This window comes from Dermacentor albipictus, chromosome 5 (assembly GCF_038994185.2).
Source record: "Dermacentor albipictus isolate Rhodes 1998 colony chromosome 5, USDA_Dalb.pri_finalv2, whole genome shotgun sequence".
Classification (NCBI taxonomy): Eukaryota; Metazoa; Arthropoda; class Arachnida; order Ixodida; family Ixodidae; genus Dermacentor; species Dermacentor albipictus.
Window position 1 is genome coordinate 144,383,128 of NC_091825.1, and position 19,742 is coordinate 144,402,869.

Genomic DNA, 19,742 nt, shown 5'->3' on the forward strand with positions numbered 1-19,742 from the left:
CAGATCAGTAACTTTACAGCCATGCTCTTCGCTCTGGCGATTGCCGGCGCTGCATTCTTGCTCCTGCTCAAGCTTGTCTCCCGCATTGTCGTGAACCTCACCAGCCTGCTGCTTGGTCATTGCACCTAGTACCTCGCCGAAGGGAGAGCTAACGATGCGGGTACAGTCGTGGAAGCCATACATCAGGTAAAGCGAATTAAGTATGCGCAAGAACAAAAAAGAAAACATTAGGTTTCAGGCAATATAGAGTCGTCTGTTACCCACCACGTGCACTACGCCGCCCTACTATTTGGCCCCATGTTTGTTTGCTGCGCACAACACAACTCTACCAATTTGTGTCGCAACAGTTATATGTGAATTGTAAAAAGATAATCAAGAGCAGCAGATGCATGTTTTTCTCATGCCAGTAACAAAAACTTCTTTTTTTCATTCCATACAACGGGTTACTTCCTAGTCCAAACAACATTCTATACCTAGTCAATTTTCTGCGTAGCTCTCCTAGTGCTAATGTGCCGATAAATATCCAACAAAATGTACTTAAAATGTCTGTAGTCTTTCTTCATATGTGGTTTTGTTTCACAATACAACATGTAAGACCACTAGAGCTTCATTCAGATCTGTAACATTGTGAACAAGGTATCATTAAGAAATTCCTCTCGAGCATACTGCAGATGTTTCTTAAAATTTGCAATGCACTTCGTTTGTTCTATCATCATCTAGGCATAAATGGCACAAATGAAAGTCTATAACAACAAATAGCGTGAAGTTTTTTTGTTGTTGCTGTTGAAGATCACTTACTGCAGGAGACGCATATGTCAATCGGCGGTTGATCGTCAGTACAAGTTGGCCAATGACAGAGTGATGCCCAAAGATATTATAGAATGCGTAGCTTCGGGAGATGAAGAAACATTTTATAAAAGCAACGCAAGTAGGTTGCACTCAGTGCATCAGGGCAACCTGCTCAGTACAACTCACTTTCGAATGGTCTTCAAGACGTTCCTCTAATACGCTGAATGTACGTACCGCACTTTTTTCAACACAGCCTATAGGCTCACTCTTGTGCGACTTGCTTGAAGCATATGACAGTGCTAGAGCTATGTTACGAGTTTCATCATTGGCTGGAGGTCACCCTTCATGAGAATTTCGGTGTCGACACGATAAAGAGGCGAGAGCATTTCAACTTTTGTAGAACACTCGTTTCTGGCACAGCGTGCTTTCTTTGCGTATTAAGATTATATGTGAGTTTGCCGCAAGGAGACGCCCTCCCCCTTCCCACATTTACTATGTCAATGGAACCACTGAAGTCCAGAGCGCTGAGCAACATTAGTACCTGCACAAATTTACTGAATTAAGCTCGAGAAGATTCTAGCATCCCAAGATCCATGAATGCTAGCCACGTAGTAAATAATCTTTGAAAAGGAGGGTGCAAGTGTGGAAGCAATGACTGCCTGATGAAAACATACCTTGCACGATCCTTATGCAAATATTGATATATGCGGAAACATTTTCTAAAGATAGGCTTATCCGGAGACCGTCCTAATAGTTATCGAAGTTGCAAAAAGAATAAAATATCAGTAAGACATTTCTTTCTTAATCTTCCAGCTTCTGGGGCTTTACTTTTGCAGCGGGTTTTCTCTCATGCCGTTCTTTTTTGAGATTCAGGTTGATGTAGATTATGTGCAGCATAATCCACGCGCAGCAGAATTACTTCAGCAGATCTGTGCGACACCTATTAGAGCGAAATACATTGTATTTCTTGTAGTAGACTGCCGTTTAGCTTACATTTCAGTACAGTGGTACACCGAACAACTGCGCGACCAGCACCATGTCCTTCCCTTCCTGTGCGATAATGGAGTGCCACCTGGCTCCGCAAGAGTTGGCAGAACTCTAGGCTCACATGATCAGTCAACTGCTATAGTGCTTCCCCCGTGCTAATCTTTCGAATGCTCTAATTTCGATGACTTGCAGCACCTTTGTGTGTCATTCCTCAGTCGGCCGATGGCGCCTGCGGTTTCTGTTGGGTATATTCTCTGCTTTCGGCCTGCCTGCGGTAGTTTAAAACCTCTAAAGAAAGATACATCAATACAACATCTTGTTGGGCTAGTTGGCAAATTTTCGGCGATGTTGCACGTAAGGTAAAGTAACACTACACACGGGCCCATAGGACAAGCGCAGTGTACTGTTGATGCTTCAGTGTAAGGTTTCATTGTGAAACGAATGCCATTGGCGACGAAAGCGTGCCATATAACATCGCTTCACATTTATGAAAACATGACATAAAGAGCCCGTTCATTATCAAATTTGTAGCGCAGTTGTCAAAAAAAAAAACAGAACTATGTCCGTAATATAGTACTTTCAATCCACGCAGGTAAGTTCTATTTATATTTGGTTGTTGGATTTTTAGTGCAAATATGCCTCCAAGTTTTAATAAGCAAAGTTCCAAGTTTTAGTGCTGCTATATAATAATGCAACATGTTCAATATTGCTGGTTTCTCAATAATAGCTGGCCGAGAATACTAGGAATCAGATTGTTAGAGCTGGTTTTTACGATCGATGAAAGTTTTTGAATGATCTTGTTAAGCATCAGGTTATTGAGCGTTTTACATACTTTCGCTTCATTTTTCTGAAAAATACCCGTAAGAGGAAAAATAATTTCCGATAGTTTAAAGCTCCTGGGCGAGTGAGCACTGTAATTTTCGCACCGGAAGAATTTCTGCTCTAAAGCGACAAACGAGACTTTTAGGGAGAAGACGGCAGGGCGCGGCACTGGCGATACTGGCTTCGCCGTATCGCACGTATCGCATGCTGTGGCTCCATGCGCTGCGCGACTTTTCACGAACGTGAATTCGCTCATTACCAGCGAAAACTCTTCGGCGCCTTAGCATAGAGCCCATAATCGGGTACATCGCGCACCGCAGACGAGCAAGCGATAAACTGATAAGCACGCAGTTCCTTGGCGCCCGCGGAGCGAATTTCGCTGCGTAACGTCACGTGGCTCCGGGCGCCGTAGCAGACGACGTGGAAAAGACAGCGCTCGCCGTGCTTATGACACTTGCGCTGTGCCCTATCACGTGGTTTCTGTGCGTAAATAATGAACTACAAAAGCACAGATTCGCAACCACTAATAGCTTTTCCTTACCTTCATCGATCAGGGGCCACTCTTCCAGTTTAACAGTCGGCACAGCCGACCACAACAGACAGGGTCGGCGTAGTCGCTTTCTGTGAACTGGTCCGAGCAGAGATCGCAGCCGTTCTACTACAGCTGCTCTATGTCAGCCCCGCCAGGACTCCACATTTAGCGTAATTTCGCCATATGACACATTTTAAAACTGGTCAAAATACGCGTAGTCTTGTTTAAAGAACACCCTAAAGGCGAAACCAAAGCTGAGAGTACGAAGAAGCGACGAAAAAATTCTGTACTTCTAGGCACAGGCTGAAAAGTGAAGCCCACCTCGGTCGTCGCGCAGGTAACTCGTACTTGTGTTTCAATAGGCAAGCGGTGACTGCTACGTGATTGATTTCTTTTGGCTTCTGCCGAATTCCTGAACATTCAAAGGGGGTAATATTACCCCTTTTGAATTGATATTACCCCCTTTGCTTTGTTGCGGCATATGCCACAACAAAGCACTCGTCACCTGAGTTTGTGCACCGAGCATTCAAATACATTCGGCAAATAAAACTTTCAAGTTTTCTACTCGTGGAAAAAAGGAAGAGCAACCGCTAACGTGCACCAAAGCGGAATTTCCATCTTCGCGTCGGTTATCATCAGTCGGCCCATGTGCAATTGTCTACAAGTAGCCTTCACTTTCATACAACAGCGCATAAAAAATGGGCTGCGCCAAGCCAAAAAAGATAATCACTTGAAAACAACCACGGAAGGTTTTTTTGTTTCGTCATATAGCTGTTTTGATAAGGATAGCGCTTTTGCCTTCATAACGACTGCAGAAAAAGTGCGCTTACCTCTCGACCGCTGGAAAACGGAAAAGTTTCAACGTGCTGTTCCTCCCAGAGACGCCGCATCACACAGCGGCGCAGCACGCTTTTGTGCCAATTCCTCAGTTTTTCCGACATTGCCGGAACGTTCAGGGGCACAGCAATCAAGTTGTTATGTGCGGAGCACATGAAAAAAAGAAAAAAAAACGTGCACGTGCAAACACAGCGGCAGGAGCAGAAGCATAGACTGGCAGCCGAAGCCATAGCCGAAGCCGAAGCGATAACAGCGAGAGCGCCGCCCATTGGCGCAACTAATAACCGAGTAAACGAATACATGTGACGCTGAAAAAGAAAATAGCTAAAAGCACATTTTATTTCTACATATAATTATGCACTTTAGTTTATTGCTATGTAGGTTGAAAAGACAGAGCGACATATGCAAAAGTTCATGAATCTTCTTTGGCTATCAGTGTCATGGCGACGCTTATTATTTTTTTTGTGCCTATACCGAAACTAGCCCCCCACTGTCCACCCACTGGAAACGTCACACTGCTGTAAAGGCGGCCAGGCATGCTGTGGCTCTCGACGGTGTGCTTTGAGTTCACAGGTACACGAGCATTCACGCTGCCGCGTTCCTCACTGGCACACTGTCGTGTGTCCTGGAAGCCATATGCGGCCTTATCCTTACGGAGATAAAGGGACAAGTGAGCATAAGTTTCTTATCAGGGGACAAGTCCCCCGTTAGGGGACAAGTGACGCCCCCCCCCCCCTATAACCTACGGCGTCGTCGCCTGGTTCCCGCCCTTCTTCCTCTTTCGGTCATAGGAAGCTTATCGAGGCTCCAAATAATAGACACGACTTCCATTCGAGTTATTGGACCAATACGTTTCCTGTTGTTTTTCTTATTTTTCTCATCGCATAGCCTCTGCCCCAACCCTCTGTATTAAACGACGTTAGGATGGATAGTTGGGCGTGTTGGTTAAGCATGATTTCTGAAGTGAAGGCGCTAAAATGACGGAGGACAAAGAACTTCACTTCACTTCACTTCAGAACTCTGTATTAAACGTTTAGGAAATTGTGGGAGAGCATGACATCGCCTGTTACGTTTATTTGTTCACAACCACACCTTGGTATAGAGAATCGCTCGTGGTTTCAGCGTAGAGGTACCGCAAATATGAAGCCTAAGTATCTACCTTCATGGTGTGTCAGTGCATGTTTGTCCTTCAACAAAAGATTACATCGCCGTAGGAAAAATTTCAACTCAAGACAGCCCGCCTCCAACTTAGACATTAGGCTTTAATCTGAACCACCCCAAAGAACAGACAGAGGCATAGCATGGAATGCAGCGCCTCAATGCAAGTAATCTATGGTCATCTTTTGCGCCACGCACCACCCTTGCCGAGGTCGAAACCTGCGGGAAGCAAAAAATAAGAAATATAAAAAATCACCCTGTTCAGGAGAGCACGTTGTTGGGCGAGTCGGTCGTACATACTTAAAGAAGGGAATTGCGCTAAAAAAGACACGGACGAGTAAGGACATGGACGGGCGCAAACTCGCGACTGATTTTATTCAGAAGGAACACAAATATATATACCTAGATTCTTATTGCCTAATCATTTCCTAATCCAGCCCGTCCATGTCCTTACTCGTCCGTGTCTTTTTTAGCGCAATTCCCTTCTTTAAGGGGCAAATATACCTTATTCGATTGAATTTGAAGGTAACCTTGAATTGTCATATATTCAATAAGATTATTGAAAAGTTGCGACTACTTGACGTCGCTTAAGTGACGCTTCGCAACTATTCAGTTAGCTGAAATTCAAACATGCATATGACATAAAAGTCTGCATTGTATGACCATATATAACCACTGAAGAATAAAACACATTGCGTCTTGTACGAGTCAAAACGATTGCATCATTCAATCTTGCTAGCCAGGTGTCGCCCACGAGCTAATATAGAAGTATACTTGCTGCAACTAGAACAAAATTAAAACGTCATTCCGTTCGCGAATTGATAGGTTATCATCTGGTGAATACAAGAACCGCCGACAAGGCAGCGTCCATAGTATACTCGGTCAGCTTCCTTTCTTTTCCTGCTCTTGCAGTAAGTGGACACTCAAACTCATAAACACCCGAATGCAGACACTAGGACTGCCTGCCGGCGAACATCAAGGCTTCATCATGCATTCACTAATACTACTTTACCCAGGGTAGGACGTTTTCCGCCATCAAGTCAGCATTGATGGGCATTGAGGGACACTACGGTCCCTCTGATTGGCTCAAAATGTCGCTATTATATAATTTGACACTATGGCGGAATTCGTTGACGTTCAGGCCCCCAACCAGACCCATTTGCGTCCGTATTCACGGAATCGCCTCGACAAGACAAGACCGATTGCTGCTCTCCCCATTTTCGACTGACGTAGTCAGTGCGCTTCTGTCACGTACGCACAAACTCCTACACTAACATTTCGTAACCATCAACTCACTGCAGGTACTCCAAAACGCTGGCATTTTAACGGTTGGTTCCCAAGCAGCTCCCTGTTCCAGAAATAGCCAAAGCGCGTCGTTGAAGCGCAGTGTCTATTTCATTCCAAGGGCAGCACAGCCTCAGAGTCGGTAAAGTCGAGTAGGAGGTTCGTGTTGAAGCGTGTTTGTCAAATCGGGAGCCACAGATGCCAAGCCCCCTTTGATCTACCCAATCAAGGTTGTGAGCCGTCTTAATAAACGACTTTGACATACTTACTCCAGAATTTCGTCTTTCAACAAACCGACCTTCCCAACATTTCAGCATTCCGTAATCCGCTCTTACCAACGGCTTTCTGGACGCCAGGTTGTTGAGTTCACACGGATCATGTTCTGTGTCGAACAGGTCTCGACCCTCGCCCTGCAGTTCGACGCAAGGCAGAAAGGATCCTGCCGCAGGCACCACACCGCAGCCTCCTCGTGATAGCCGGGTGGCACTACTGAACCACCTCCGCGGTCGAGCACCTTCCTCGGAGTCTTCCAGGCTCGCGACGACTGCACCGCTGCCTCCTCGTTTCCAAATTCGGGCGTGCCGCCTGGTGCGGGGACGTGTTGTTGGAGTGTGGCGTCCCCGAAGGGACCCCGCACTTGTGACATCCGATTTGTGATACAAGTTCGTGGTTACCATTTCGGTAGAACGACAGTCCACAAGCGGAGTAAATGTTTACAGGAATTTGTTGCGAGGCCTCATCATGGCACTTTCGGATTTCGCCTTGGACAGGGCTGGTTCTGGTCGAGGCCATCGATGGCGCCTATAGGTGACTGACGTGGCCTCATGTTCAAGATGAATCGTTATTGCGCAGACGTTAAGGTTCTCAAACACTTCTAGCGTCCACGTTTATTTCAGGCCTAACAGCTTGTTCAGTATTTTCCATATCACACTTTCATATGTACGTTCACCTTAACTTGTTAATAATTCACGTGTCACGGTGATCAAAGCGTTCATGCTCCTTTAACTTAAGTCCTTCGTTACCCGAAACAGCATGTTAGCTTCCTGTTAATTACCAGACCGTTTACTGCGGTGCCCCCGCTTCTCTAGGGAGCAATTAAATCCAGATAGAGATTAAAAACAACGTTATCTAGTGTAATTTGATTCGGCGTATCTCTTTAGCGGTGCCCTCAGGAGTCGACACTCGCCGGCAGCCGAGAACAGAGTGGGCAGCCAGACTACCAAGTGCACAGGTCGGGACATGACCACGCGGGAACCGGGCCCGAGCAGCGGGCTCCACACCAGCGCCGGCACACGGATTCCGCCTTCCCACAGCGTGCCCTTGACGCCTCGCAGCGGGCAGTTGGAGCCAGTGTTCGAGAACGTTCCCCACGGCATGGCACCGTTGTCACTGGTGAACACGATGAAGCTGTTGCCGAGCGTGCAACGTCTGTGCAGGGCCTCGACGATGCGGCCGACGGACTCGTCCAATGCGTCCACCGCGCCTGGTGAGAGCCAGCCGTAACATGCTAGGTTTAGCTTGACGTACTCGTAATGTGACCAAAGGAGGTTATTGCAGCCGCTAGGGTAAGCATCAAACGTACACTGAAACGGATTTGTCGTCTACAACAACTGTAAAGGACACCAAGAAAAGACAGCCGTATTTGTTCGAATAAAGGTCGACGTTGTTTCTTTGTTTTCGAAAATGTTCCCTGTGACGGTGAATAAAAACCTGCTCAGCATGAGCGCACACTGAAGTCGGCTATGCGCCTCGAAAGGCTAACATCTGCAAAAAAGGTGCGGGCTCGAGCTGGTTCACGGTGGGGAGCTGCCACCAAACCCGTTTGTCGAGTAAAAGCCCGGGTTTACCGAGGGAGAGGGGACGAGGAGGCGAGCGCGCAAGCACTCTGTGGTTCCCACGGGAAGATATTAGGCTTTAAGTAGAAGAGGTAACCACATAAAACAAGACAGGAGAAATATTCTGTGGTACGCATAAAGATCCAATTAACGATTTTTCATAACGCGCTAGGCTAATGTGTAGCCAAATCGACTCACGCACACTTTGCGCTGAGCACGTCTCAGTGAACTGTCAAAAGCTATCAGTATGCTGTCAATTGTTTTCTTAAGCCCACTGACGTCTCGGTCACTATGGAGTATGTTGCGGTACGGTGGGAAAAATTGTGAAGAGGTAATTTCAATGCACATCCATGTCTCAGAAATAACACTAATAGGAAAAGAAGGCGAAACAATCTTAGAGAAAAAGTGACGCGCTTAATTGTGTGCAAAGATGAAGAAGGTTGGAACTTAGGACGTTATCACGGAACAACGAAGCGTGATGCAGATCCGGCCCATACTCGAACAATCCAATGCACTCAATCAATGAATCAATCAATAAGTTAACATGCCCTGGAACAGCAATGAGTTCTGAGTACTGGTGCACAGAGAAAGAAAAATAGATAGAAATGTACAACTATAACCAAAAAGTATTACAACAATTACACGAAAACAAAAAAGATGTCTCGAGTTTGCTCGGTGGCGTGGTTAGCAACCGCCACCCGGTATTGCCACTTGCGATTCTTCAACATTAGGTTGCTTGAAAGTTAAATCAGTGCGAATGGTTAATACGTCCTTAAACAATGGCTCATACGCCCGTAAACGCGGCCTCCCCGTTACGACCGCAGAAGAGAATTGAAATTCTACGCTAGAATGACGAGGGGCAGCGCAGCCAGCTGCAGAAGACGACAACGAACGCGGGAGCAGTGGCACGAGCGCGTTTGTGCGGTATAGCGCTGAGGAAGAAGACGACGACGCTCGAGCTATTGCTGATGATGATAGCTTTAGCGAACTCTGACACCGACGACACACGATCCGCATAAACACAGCTTCGCTCTAAAAAAAGAAGAGACAGAAGGGACCCAAGAGGCAGGCGTCATCGCCGATTGGTGACGTCCACCTCTTCCAGTGGCAGCGTGCGCAAGCGTCCGAGTGGCGACCGCCGAGCTCATCTTGGTCCAACGCCATTCGTCGAACACGACAGCTGCGTTGCGTTGGTCGGCCACTGCATAATCGTGAAGCATGCGACAAAGACCCGCCATAGAGAAATGGACCCGCCCCGGACCACGATAGCACGCGCACTTGGTAGAGGGCAGAAATTGCGCTGATTTGGAACAGAAGGCGGCAGCACAAGGAAGAAGAAGTAGAAGAAGAAGTGTTCGGTGGCCTCTCGTGGAGCTCGTGGAGCTCGTGGAGTCGCTCGCTCGTGGAGTCTCGTGAGCTTCGACGTGGCGAACGGACTGTCCTGTTCTCTGCGGGGATTCTCTGGCCTCGGATTCTCTGGTTCTCTGGCCTCGGTCCTGTCCCGGAGCGTTCCTGGAGCGGTGGCCCTGTCCTATTCTCTGCGGGGAACTTGTCAAGTATTGGGCGGTTTATTTTCTTTAGTTTTGTTTTGAACTTTCCTCTCATTGAGAGTTCCTAATGTCTATTTCTTCTCCCGGCCAGAAATCTTTCCTCTGGACGGCTTCGCTTCCCACTAATTACGTGCCTATAGGGGCTTTCTTGCGCAGTGGCATTAACAGCGTTCCAGTGGCCCTAGTGCCGACCAATGGGGGATTCATCCGCGTGAGGAATCCCAAGGTGATTCGAGAAGAGCTGCGGAAAGCAACCCCGCATTTACAAAGCATAACCGAGGTCCGCCAATTTGGCAGAGGGGGCATTCTTTGCTGTTCGCCTGACCAGACCTGCGTGTCCGACCTTATGAAGTGCGAAATGTTCGCGAACCACCCGGTGAGGCCTTTTATTCCTGCTCATCTAGCTTGCGTTAAGGGTCTAGTACGTGGAGTCGACGCGAGCCTGTGTGCTTCAGAGGTCCTGCAGATGTTCTCCCCGGCAGGTGCCGTCTCCGTCTACCGATGTTCACGCGTTTGTGAGAATCAAAGAACCCCCACAGCGTCGGTTATTGTCACCTTTGCAGGCACAAATAGGCCGTCAGAGATCAAGGCGTGGCCATTAATATACAGGGTGGAAGCAATTTCTCCCCGCCCATTGCAATGCGTTCAATGCTGGCGATACGGCAACAGTTTTAAGGGATGTCGATCAGAGCTTCGGTGCCGCATTTGCGGAGAAAGCCACGATGGAAAAACGTGTTCCTCTCAGAGCGAACGATGCTGTTTGTGTGAAGGTTCCCACCCTGCGGACTGTGCGCAATGCCCTGCGAGAGACCAAGAGCTCGAAATTCTACAAATTATAGAACGGGAACGGTGTTCGCGTCGTGAAGCTCGTGCACTCTCATTAGAGAAATCATGTGGCTATGCTGCAGCTGCTGCTCGTCACTCAAAAGCCATGGATGCATCTCTTGGTGATGTAGTAGCTGCTGCCGTTGAGAAAGCTATGGCAAAAGCCCTTGACACTTTATTTGCAAACCTTTCAGAGACCGTTGGACAAGTTCTCACCTCTCAGTTGTCGCAACTTTTACATGTTACTGCTCGTCCAAGTGTTGCCTCTGAAGTCACAGTCTCCGATGAGTACATAGAGAAACACGTATCGGCAGAGATCTCGCCTCGCAGTACTGATGCCTCCGAAGCTCCCGCAACTCATGTAGACCATGAGGGTTTTCAGAGTCACGAATCCGGTTCAGATTCCATGGAGAACATGGATTTGGATGCTAGAACTTATAAACGTCGTGCTTCCCCATACTTCCCGAGAGCTACTACCCTCCACAAGCTAAAATCTAAAAAGAGTGAAAATAAGAGCTTATCAAAGGATGATTTCCTAAAGGATAACATTCTACAGACGGCAGTTAACACTGCCGGAATATCGTCAACATAGGAAGCTTGAAAGTGCTGCAGTGGAACTGTCGTTCCATTTTTGCTGCAGCCGCTGATCTCCTATATCTCTGAAGATCTTTCTCCTGATTTGATTATTCTGCAAGAAACTTAGTTATCCACAGAAAAGAATTATCATTTAAAGAATTATCGCAGTTTTCGTCTAGATCGTCCTTCTTGTAGAGGGGGATTAGCATTTTTCATCTCAACAAAGATTTGTCATAGAGCTAAAATTAGTCACCAGTCATTCTCCACTGAAAGTGAGATTCTAGCATTGGATGTAACGCTTCCTGGATTTCTGAAGTGAAGGCGCTAAAATGACGGAGGACAAAGAAGAAACACACACACACAGTGTGTGTGTGTGTTTCTTCTTTGTCCTCCGTCATTTTAGCGCCTTCACTTCAGAAATCATGCTCAACCAACACGCCCAACTATCCATCCTAGCTTCCTGGATGTGCCCCATTTTCGATAATCAATGCTTATTTCCCTACAGGAGTCCGCAATACAGGCTCTCTTGATGCCGCGGTTGCAGCATGCAGAAAGGATATAATCATAGCTGGTGATTTTAATTCTCACCACGTATCATGGGGTTATCGGTCCGACTCTTGTGGTAAACGATTGTTAGACTGGGTTTCGTCAAATAACCTTAATTGTGTAAATTCGAGAACCCCAACATATGTATCCGGCACATCACGTTCGGTGTTAGACCTAACTTTTTCCAGTTCGGGCTGTGTAATCTCCTCCTGGTCTGCTATTACCTCGGCCACAAATAGCGACCATCTTCCAATAACTTTTGAAATAACGCGCCCAATTAATTTGGTTGAAAAACATGTCCGCACCTATCTTAACTATAATAAATTTCAAGTTTCGCTGCGATCAGCTTTAGAAAAAGAGGTTGGCTTAAATGATGAAGTTAAGGCAGCTAATTTGTCTCAAGTGCTAAGTGACAGCTATAAAAAATGCAAGTTAAGTATGCAGTCAACTAAAGGTGGTACTTATTCTCCATGGTGGAATCCGGACTGTGCACGCGAATATAGAAGAAGAAAGGCAGCCTGGAGAAAGTTACTGTATAATCAATGTCCACGTAATTGAATGACTATAAGTTTGCTGCAGCTACATTCAGGCAAACAGTTGACAAAGCGAAAGAAAATTATGACACCAAACATTAGTTACCTATCGCAGTCTAGTAATAAAAAAGCCCTATTTCGATTTCTACGGTCTAAAAAGATTGTTTCAGCCCCAGTTAATGTTGAGTCAGTTAGCTTAACTTCCACTGAATTAGTACAGTCACTGGAGGATATTGCAAAAGGCTTAGAGCGTCGATTCACATCGCTTCGCCCCTATCATATACCGGCACCTGAACCAGCTAATGAGTACGTAACGGTCACATTAGAAGAATTAATGAGAGAGGTAAAGATGCTGCCAGCTTCAGCCCCAGGCCCTGATGGCATAACTACAGCAATGATAAAAGTATTATTCGAATTGTCTCCCCAGGATTTGCTTAATTTTATAAATTACTCGATTAAGAATGCATGGATTCATCCAGATTGGAAGGTTGCCAAAATAATTCCACTACTCAAAAAGCCAGGCGATGGATATTCAATAGACAACATTAGACCTATTTCCCTAACCTCAAATCTTGTAAAGTTAATCGAGAGAGTTATTTATGGTCACGTTGATAGATGGATAGGCGAGAACCAAATATTAAATGATTCTCAAATAGGATTCAGGCCCGGCTGCTCTATTTGGTGTGCTCATGTTGACTTGGAGAGTAGAATCCAACTCGCTCGCCGCAATAACCAGTATGCGGCCCTAGTGACATTAGACATTGCGAAGGCGTATGACAGTGTCGACCACGGTACTTTAATCAACAGACTCAATAGTGTGAATCTTCCACAGTATATAATTGCATGGATTCAAAATTTCCTAAGTGGACGAACGTTTTATTGTTATCAAAACGGTGTTTCTTCTAAAAGTTACAAACAGACAAGGGGCGTCCCTCAGGGTGCAGTACTTTCCCCAGTACTATTCAATATTCTACTAAATCACATCCCTACACATCATGACGTACAGGTATACGTATACGCCGATGATATCGCATTTTTCACGGTATCGAATGATATACATAGCCTATATAAAACTTTGCAGTCGTATCTGAATCAGATTGAAACTTGGCTAAAAGGAATACAAATGTCGCTAAATGTCAACAAAAGTGCGATCATTGTCTTTACCTTGACTTTTCCTATCCGAATAACACTGTCATATGGCCAGGAGATTATTCCGCAGGTACATTCTTTAAAATATCTGGGAATGATTTACACCGAAAAGCTAAATTGGCAGACACACATAGAATACATCGCATCTAAGGGAGCACGCGCCGTTGGTTTATTACGAAGAGTCTGCAGCAGTCGTTTTGGAATGCGCAGGGAGACCTTGCTGATGATTTATTGTATGTATGTCCGCCCCATTCTAGAGTTTGGATGCGTGATATTTTCAGGAGGTCCTACGTATAAGTTACGTCCTCTGGTTCTTTTAGAACGCGAATCACTGCGTCTGTGTCTCGGCCTTCCAAAATTTCTAGCAAATAATATTTTATATCATGAAACTCACCTGCCTTCTCTTCAAACTCGATTTCGTATACTGACAGTCCAAACATTTCTAAACATCTATGCTTCTCCCCAGAGACGCTCCTACTATATTTTTACTCGAGAACCAACTGCATTCTTTGAGAATCAATGGCCCAGACTGCATTGTCCCCAGGTTGTTTTTGTGCAGAAACTGTTACAGCCATTACAAATATCAATCCGTGATGTGGCTTTTCAAAATTTACCTACTTCGACAGTAAGTGTTGAATTTGGCGATATATTTCCCAATAACGCTAAGCTCCTACCTATTCGATACCTAAAAGGTTTATTACATGACCACCTTGAGAACCTCCAAATAAATGCAATAATAACCACAGATGCTTCTGTCAGTGAGGAGAAGGCCGGAGTGGGCATTTTTTCGACATCATTAAATTGGTCTTTCTCTCTTCGACTACCGGACTTTACGCCAATATTTCAAGCAGAGTTATTCGCAATCATCCTCGCTCTACGCAAACTTCCCACATCTATTTCTTCAGCCGTAATCTTAACCGAATCCTTGTCTGTTTTCTCCGCTTTATCTGTGCCCAGTTCAAGTATCATTCTCCGAGAATTTCATTCACTGGTTCCCCAACATTTACGCCTCATCCACCTGGTATGGGTGCCAGGGCACGTGGGGCTCACTTTAAACGAGTCAGCAGACGCACTAGCAGGGGCATCTCTTAAAGGCCCGGTACTGAGGATCTTAAAACCTTCGGCATACGTCACTTCTGCAAGATTTTAAAAATTTTCCATTCAAGAAGAACATGCCAAATCATGTGTATTAGATAACGCCGATTTTCAGCACCTTAGATTTCCTTGGCACAGCGGGTGGTGTGCAACAAGAAAATTTGAAGTTTCATTTACGCGTCTGCGTTGCCGAATACCACGGCTTAATTTCTATTCTCATAGGTCTGGTTTGGCACCTTCTCCTAAATGTTTTTACTGCAATGAACCCGAAACTATGGATCATTTTTTTATTGAGTGTCGTAGATTCAACTTGCATAGAAAACGACTTCTAGAAGGTCCCTTCCGCCAACTTGGATTAGCCATCACTCTACCTATCATTCTGTCTCTGGGGGCGTCGGCACTAGGACACTGTAATAGGAACGTATGTGATGCCATATATAATTTTATAATAGAAACGAGGAGACTTCCATGCTAAATTTACTGTTTTATTTTCCAAAACAAGAAACCGAAAATATTCACTTCTAATTTTAAGAAACAATAGCATGAAAATTATTGTTAGCGATTAGAATTAATTTAATATCACATCTTCAGTAAAAGAAAATCCTATTTAGGTATTTATTCCTTTTCAACCCACTGCCGCCCGATTCATCGCCAATCCCCCGTAGTGGGTTGTGCTATATCTCCAGGCTCCAAATCCAAATCCAAATCAAAATCTGCCCTGTCCTCGCAGCGCCTGCACAGACTGTTTCGGCAGCCATGCTTTTCGCCCTCGTGGTGGCCGTCGCAGCGGTCTTGCTCCTGCTCAAGCCGGTCACCCACACTGTGGTGAAGAGCACCAGGCTGCTGCTTGGGTATTGCCGCCACTACCTGATCGAAAGCACAGCTGACGGTGCGGGAACGGCAATGGAAGTCAAAAGTCAGGTAAAGCGAATCAAGCATACGCAAGAACGAGAAGAAAGCTTTCGTTTTCAGACAAAATTGACTCGTCTATTGCCCACCACGTACGGTTTCTTTCTATGGTTCTTTTCATATTTTTAACTTTGACTTCTGTAAATATCTCCGCAGAATCTCTTTTGCTACGTCCGTCCTTCTGAATGCCCATAATGTCATTTCGTTCACCGCTCGCTCGAACTCGCCGTTAGTTTAGGTAGTTTAGGTACTTTAACGACCGCCCTACGAGAAGTCGAGGCGTTATGGTATAAACAGTCCTGTACGAACGGAGCCCACGTAAGCATATTCCCACTAAGAAAAGGGCATATTCGCAACCACGAAGTGAGTAGCGTGATCTCATTTTGCCCGTGTATACCCCTTTGCGAACTAATGATGTTCGGAGCCAGGTAATCGGCAGCATTCTACTCGAAAACGATAGTGGACCAACAATGGTACCAATGAGTAGGAAACAACGTGCACGTTTCCATTAACTAATAGCAACTGCGCGAGTGTAGACTTTAAATGGACACTGAAGAAAGATACTTAATCAATTTACACTGCAATGTATTCTTTCAAAACTAAATTTTCTTGATATATTGAGGTAATATCGATTAATTAATAAGCCTAGAGAATAAAAATCACCGTCCCATTTTTTTTCTCGCAAGCAACTCAGCGCCTCTACGTCATTGTGATGTCAGATTTCATCGCATTTGAGCTTATCCACGTTAGGCTATTTTGCAACAGAACGTTGTGCATCTGTACACAGCGTTTCCCACAATATAATAGAAGGAACTCTGGCGCTGCATTCTTTGACCCACCATCGGAGTGATGGGAAGCACGTGGATTTACCTGATCTTCGTGCTTGTGAATTAGACGTTCTTGTGGCTTTGTATATTGCCATTTATGTGCATTCATTGTCGTAAATTTCAGAGCAATCTATACCCTTCGAAGTGCAGAAGACGCTGCGAACCTGCACAATCGCTGCGAACTGCAACTGTTGAGCTTGTCGAGGTGGCCAAATCGAAACGCGCCGAGCGTCTCAAGTGCCCGACATAAGTTCATGAGCGCGCTTCGCATCGCCTATCGATACATGGGTCCATAGCGTAATCGTTTCCATACCAGGCCTGTGTACACCTAGAGGTCCTGTATTCGAAACCTGCCGTCGGGCAATTTTAATAATGTTTATTTCATTATTCATTACGGAGTAAATTGCTGAAAATGACGAGTTTACAAAGTCACAGAGCCGTTTGAAGCCAGAATGACGAAGTTTAGGCAAATCCATGTATTGCGCGATAATTTCCATGCTGGCGCAACGGCTCCCATTTGCCGCTCCCATAGAGACTATCGCCAGTTTCTTCTAGTAATTATTGTATCAAACTCTATGCACCTATACCTATTACACAGTAACTGAGCTCCAGCAGACACCCTCTAAATCCTTGAAGCCATATGGCGTGCTTCCATACGGAAAATACAAGATGGCGTCGCCTCCCGCTTTAAGCTACTTTAATCATGAAATGCTTTCAGCTCCCGTTTTCGGTGACCTTGAAGCGACATTGAGCCAAAAGCAGGAGCCTTTAACCGAGCACTGAAACGAGAACATCCGGTCAAGTTGTGAGAGCAAAACGATATGAAAGGGACAAACCGTCAAGGCCGCCTTACATACACTAGTTACCCCCCCCCCCCCCCCACCCCAAAGAAGTTAAAAAAGCTATTCCTTCCGAGATCTTCCAAATGTATCTTCACAATATCCCTCAAGCTGTAACTTCCAGTACGCTGAAGTTTTGTCTGTCATTTCCAATAGCGACGTCCAAAAGGCGGATAGAGAGCCCTATGCGCCTGATTCTCGTCTGCTGGCGCTGAGAAAGAGTTGTATATGCCCTTTTCAACGTCATGGGTCTCGGGGTCCCCGACGCGTACGGCTCGTCCAGCCGCGTCCAAGCCGGTGGCGTCCGGCACACCGTGGATGGTTGTTTGACCGAGACGAGTCTTGCAATCAGGTTCTGTCTGCGACAGGAAACTATTGCGTCCATATGGACCAATGTACACTATGGCGTGGTACAGGGTGGTGGGGTGTGCCGTTGCCAACATGCACACCCGTTTTAATATTGTGGCTAGTATCTTCTCCAACCAATCTGCTTTGCCGGTAGCCATTTGATGCTTACATCCACTCTAGGTTACGGGAGAGCCAGTACTTTTTCCTTGTTACGTCATTCCTGTCTTAGCGAGCTTTCTTTTCGCGGTTTGAATAACTTCATTTTTATCGTATAAGCGTGATACACAAATGCAGCTCAAATTAGTGTTTCTCTTTCCGGTCCCTTTAAAGCACGACATACATGGCACAACGCAGCGTCCGATATGACGCGCGAACGCGTCCGAAAGGTGCCTGTTCCGATTGCTCAAACACGCTGAAAACTGTTGGATGCTGTTGGCTACTCGCGGGATATGGTTGTTGATAGCGAAGTTCACGTCGCACTTCATGTCGTGTGCGGAACTGTACCTTGTGTCTACTCTTTTGCAGCTTTACATAGGACAGTGTGGAACCACGACTGCAAAATAGTTTTTTTTTTCGACAGATACACATCCCCAGCAGTTCTTATCAAAGCGTGCTTGTGGCGGCCACCTTCCTGGGACTCTGCAATTTGGTGTGCGCCCTGATGCTGTGGCGACGGCTCTCCCACATTCGGGCGCACCGTGCGAGAGCTCTCGCTGTCCCAAGTCGGCTGTCAGCCGGCGAGCCGGCTGGCACGGACTTCCTGGAAGACAACGATCCGCTGGTAGGTCTTCAAGGCAACATTTGCAACATTTTCGAGCGCAGCGTTGAGCGTCGGCGTGCCTCGGCGGCGTAGCCGAGCGATGAGCGCAGCGAAAGATGAAAATACGGCGAGAGCGAAACCAGGGGAGCGAGGAAGAAAGCGGAGGAAGAAGGTAAAGCCGAACAAGACCTTCTAGACCTGTGGAAGGTGTTGACCGGAAGCACGAAGGGGACAGCGGAGGAAGCCACCTTGAGATGCCACTATAAGCCGCTCATGTCCGCCCGTCCTTATTTATCTAGGGACCTTACGCAGCCCCGGATGCGACGGCACCGGCTGTGCGGGGAAGAAAAACTACCGCCAGAAAGGTCGCATTCGCGCATAGCGTTTGCCGCAAGTGCTTCCCGGTGAAGGTTACGGTTGCATCAGCTTCAATTGCCGGGAAGCGGTAACTGTGTGGCCTGTCTATATATTGTACCGTGCGCCGGTCGGTTTGGTGATCGGTGCGATGTCCCATTATATCGCGACATGAAAACACATGTAGAGCTGAGCTGAAATTTCGCATTAGGGAGTACAAGAATCGTCGGCTTTTAATCCCCGACTAACGGCGACAAGCTGTATTTATTGAAGCACAGTAATACGCGCATGCAAGCGTAATGCGAAGACGAAGGTTCGCATTACGCGTGCGGCCAGTTGTTTGTCATGCACACTCTGCTCCCCTGCTTTTTTTCTATCACAAGAAAGTGATTCCGGATTCATCCACTTTTTCTGACTTTACCAGCCTATCTATCTATCTATCTATCTATCTATCTATCTATCTATCTATCTATCTATCTATCTATCTATCTATCTATCTATCTATCTATCTATCTATCTATCTATCTATCTATCTATCTATCTATCTATCTATCTATCTATCTATCTATCTATCTATCTATCTATCTATCTATCTATCTATCTATCTATCTATCTATCTATCTATCTATCTATCTATCTATCTATCTATCTATCTATCTATCTATCTATCTATCTATCTATCTATCTATCTATCTATCTATCTATCTATCTATCTATCTATCTATCTATCTATCTATCTATCTATCTATCTATCTATCTATCTATCGTTTTGGTTTGTTTGCTTGATTGATTGATTGATTGATTGATTGATTATTTTATTGCTTGCTTGCTGCTTTGTTTGTTTTGCTCATGCAACGTACCCCGCAAACGCTTTTTTTGCACACAGAGCTCTGAACACACCACGCCGGACCCAGGGCACCTGTCCGCAAACCTGCTCGCTGCGTGCGGTCAGCAGTCATTCGCGACATTTGACCAGCTCTTCAACAGCATGTACGTGGTCTCGGTAACATTTTTTTCGCATCTAGGTACAAATTGTAGCGGGAGTGGTATAAGAGCAAAACACTTATTTGTTCTACAGGCCATTGCTTCTAACCTAACTCTTCGTCATCCATGTTTTTTGCCTTCATTGACATGCCTTTATTTGAAGCCAAGTACTTTCTCCTGTAACAATATATTTTTGTACTGTG

General features: G+C 45.8%; 1 protein-coding gene and 2 long non-coding RNA genes across 7 annotated transcripts in view; 2 read left to right on the forward strand and 1 right to left on the reverse strand.

Moving 5' to 3' along the window:
- On the forward strand, positions 1 to 8,093 carry LOC135906321 (uncharacterized). Of its 3 annotated transcripts, none has more exons than XR_010565692.2 (3): positions 1 to 186; positions 6,805 to 7,216; positions 7,570 to 8,093. It is a non-coding gene; the product is annotated as an uncharacterized lncRNA (long non-coding RNA). The 3 variants fall into 3 exon arrangements; XR_010565694.2 differs by having other exon boundaries at positions 6,805 to 7,071; XR_010565693.2 differs by lacking the exon at positions 6,805 to 7,216.
- On the reverse strand, positions 5,017 to 6,879 carry LOC135906323 (uncharacterized). Its single transcript, XR_010565696.1, has 2 exons — positions 6,745 to 6,879; positions 5,017 to 5,344 (listed from the first exon to the last, which is right to left on the reverse strand). It is a non-coding gene; the product is annotated as an uncharacterized lncRNA (long non-coding RNA).
- Positions 8,094 to 9,637: 1,544 nt separating the features above from the next.
- Positions 9,638 to 19,742, forward strand: part of LOC135906316 (uncharacterized) — a 67,578-nt gene continuing 57,473 nt past the window's right edge. Inside the window, exons 1-4 of one of the 3 annotated variants that reach the window (XR_011514647.1) lie at positions 9,638 to 9,800; positions 15,249 to 15,439; positions 18,022 to 18,222; positions 19,442 to 19,545. Coding sequence is in view for 1 of the 3 variants with exons in the window: in XM_070539131.1 (XP_070395232.1) it covers positions 15,275 to 15,439; positions 18,022 to 18,222; positions 19,442 to 19,545 (470 nt within the window). In the remaining 2 variants the exon portion in view is untranslated. The remainder of the gene's footprint in view (positions 9,801 to 15,248; positions 15,440 to 18,021; positions 18,223 to 19,441; positions 19,546 to 19,742) is intronic. The other 2 variants (XR_011514648.1, XM_070539131.1) reach the window with 2 other exon arrangements.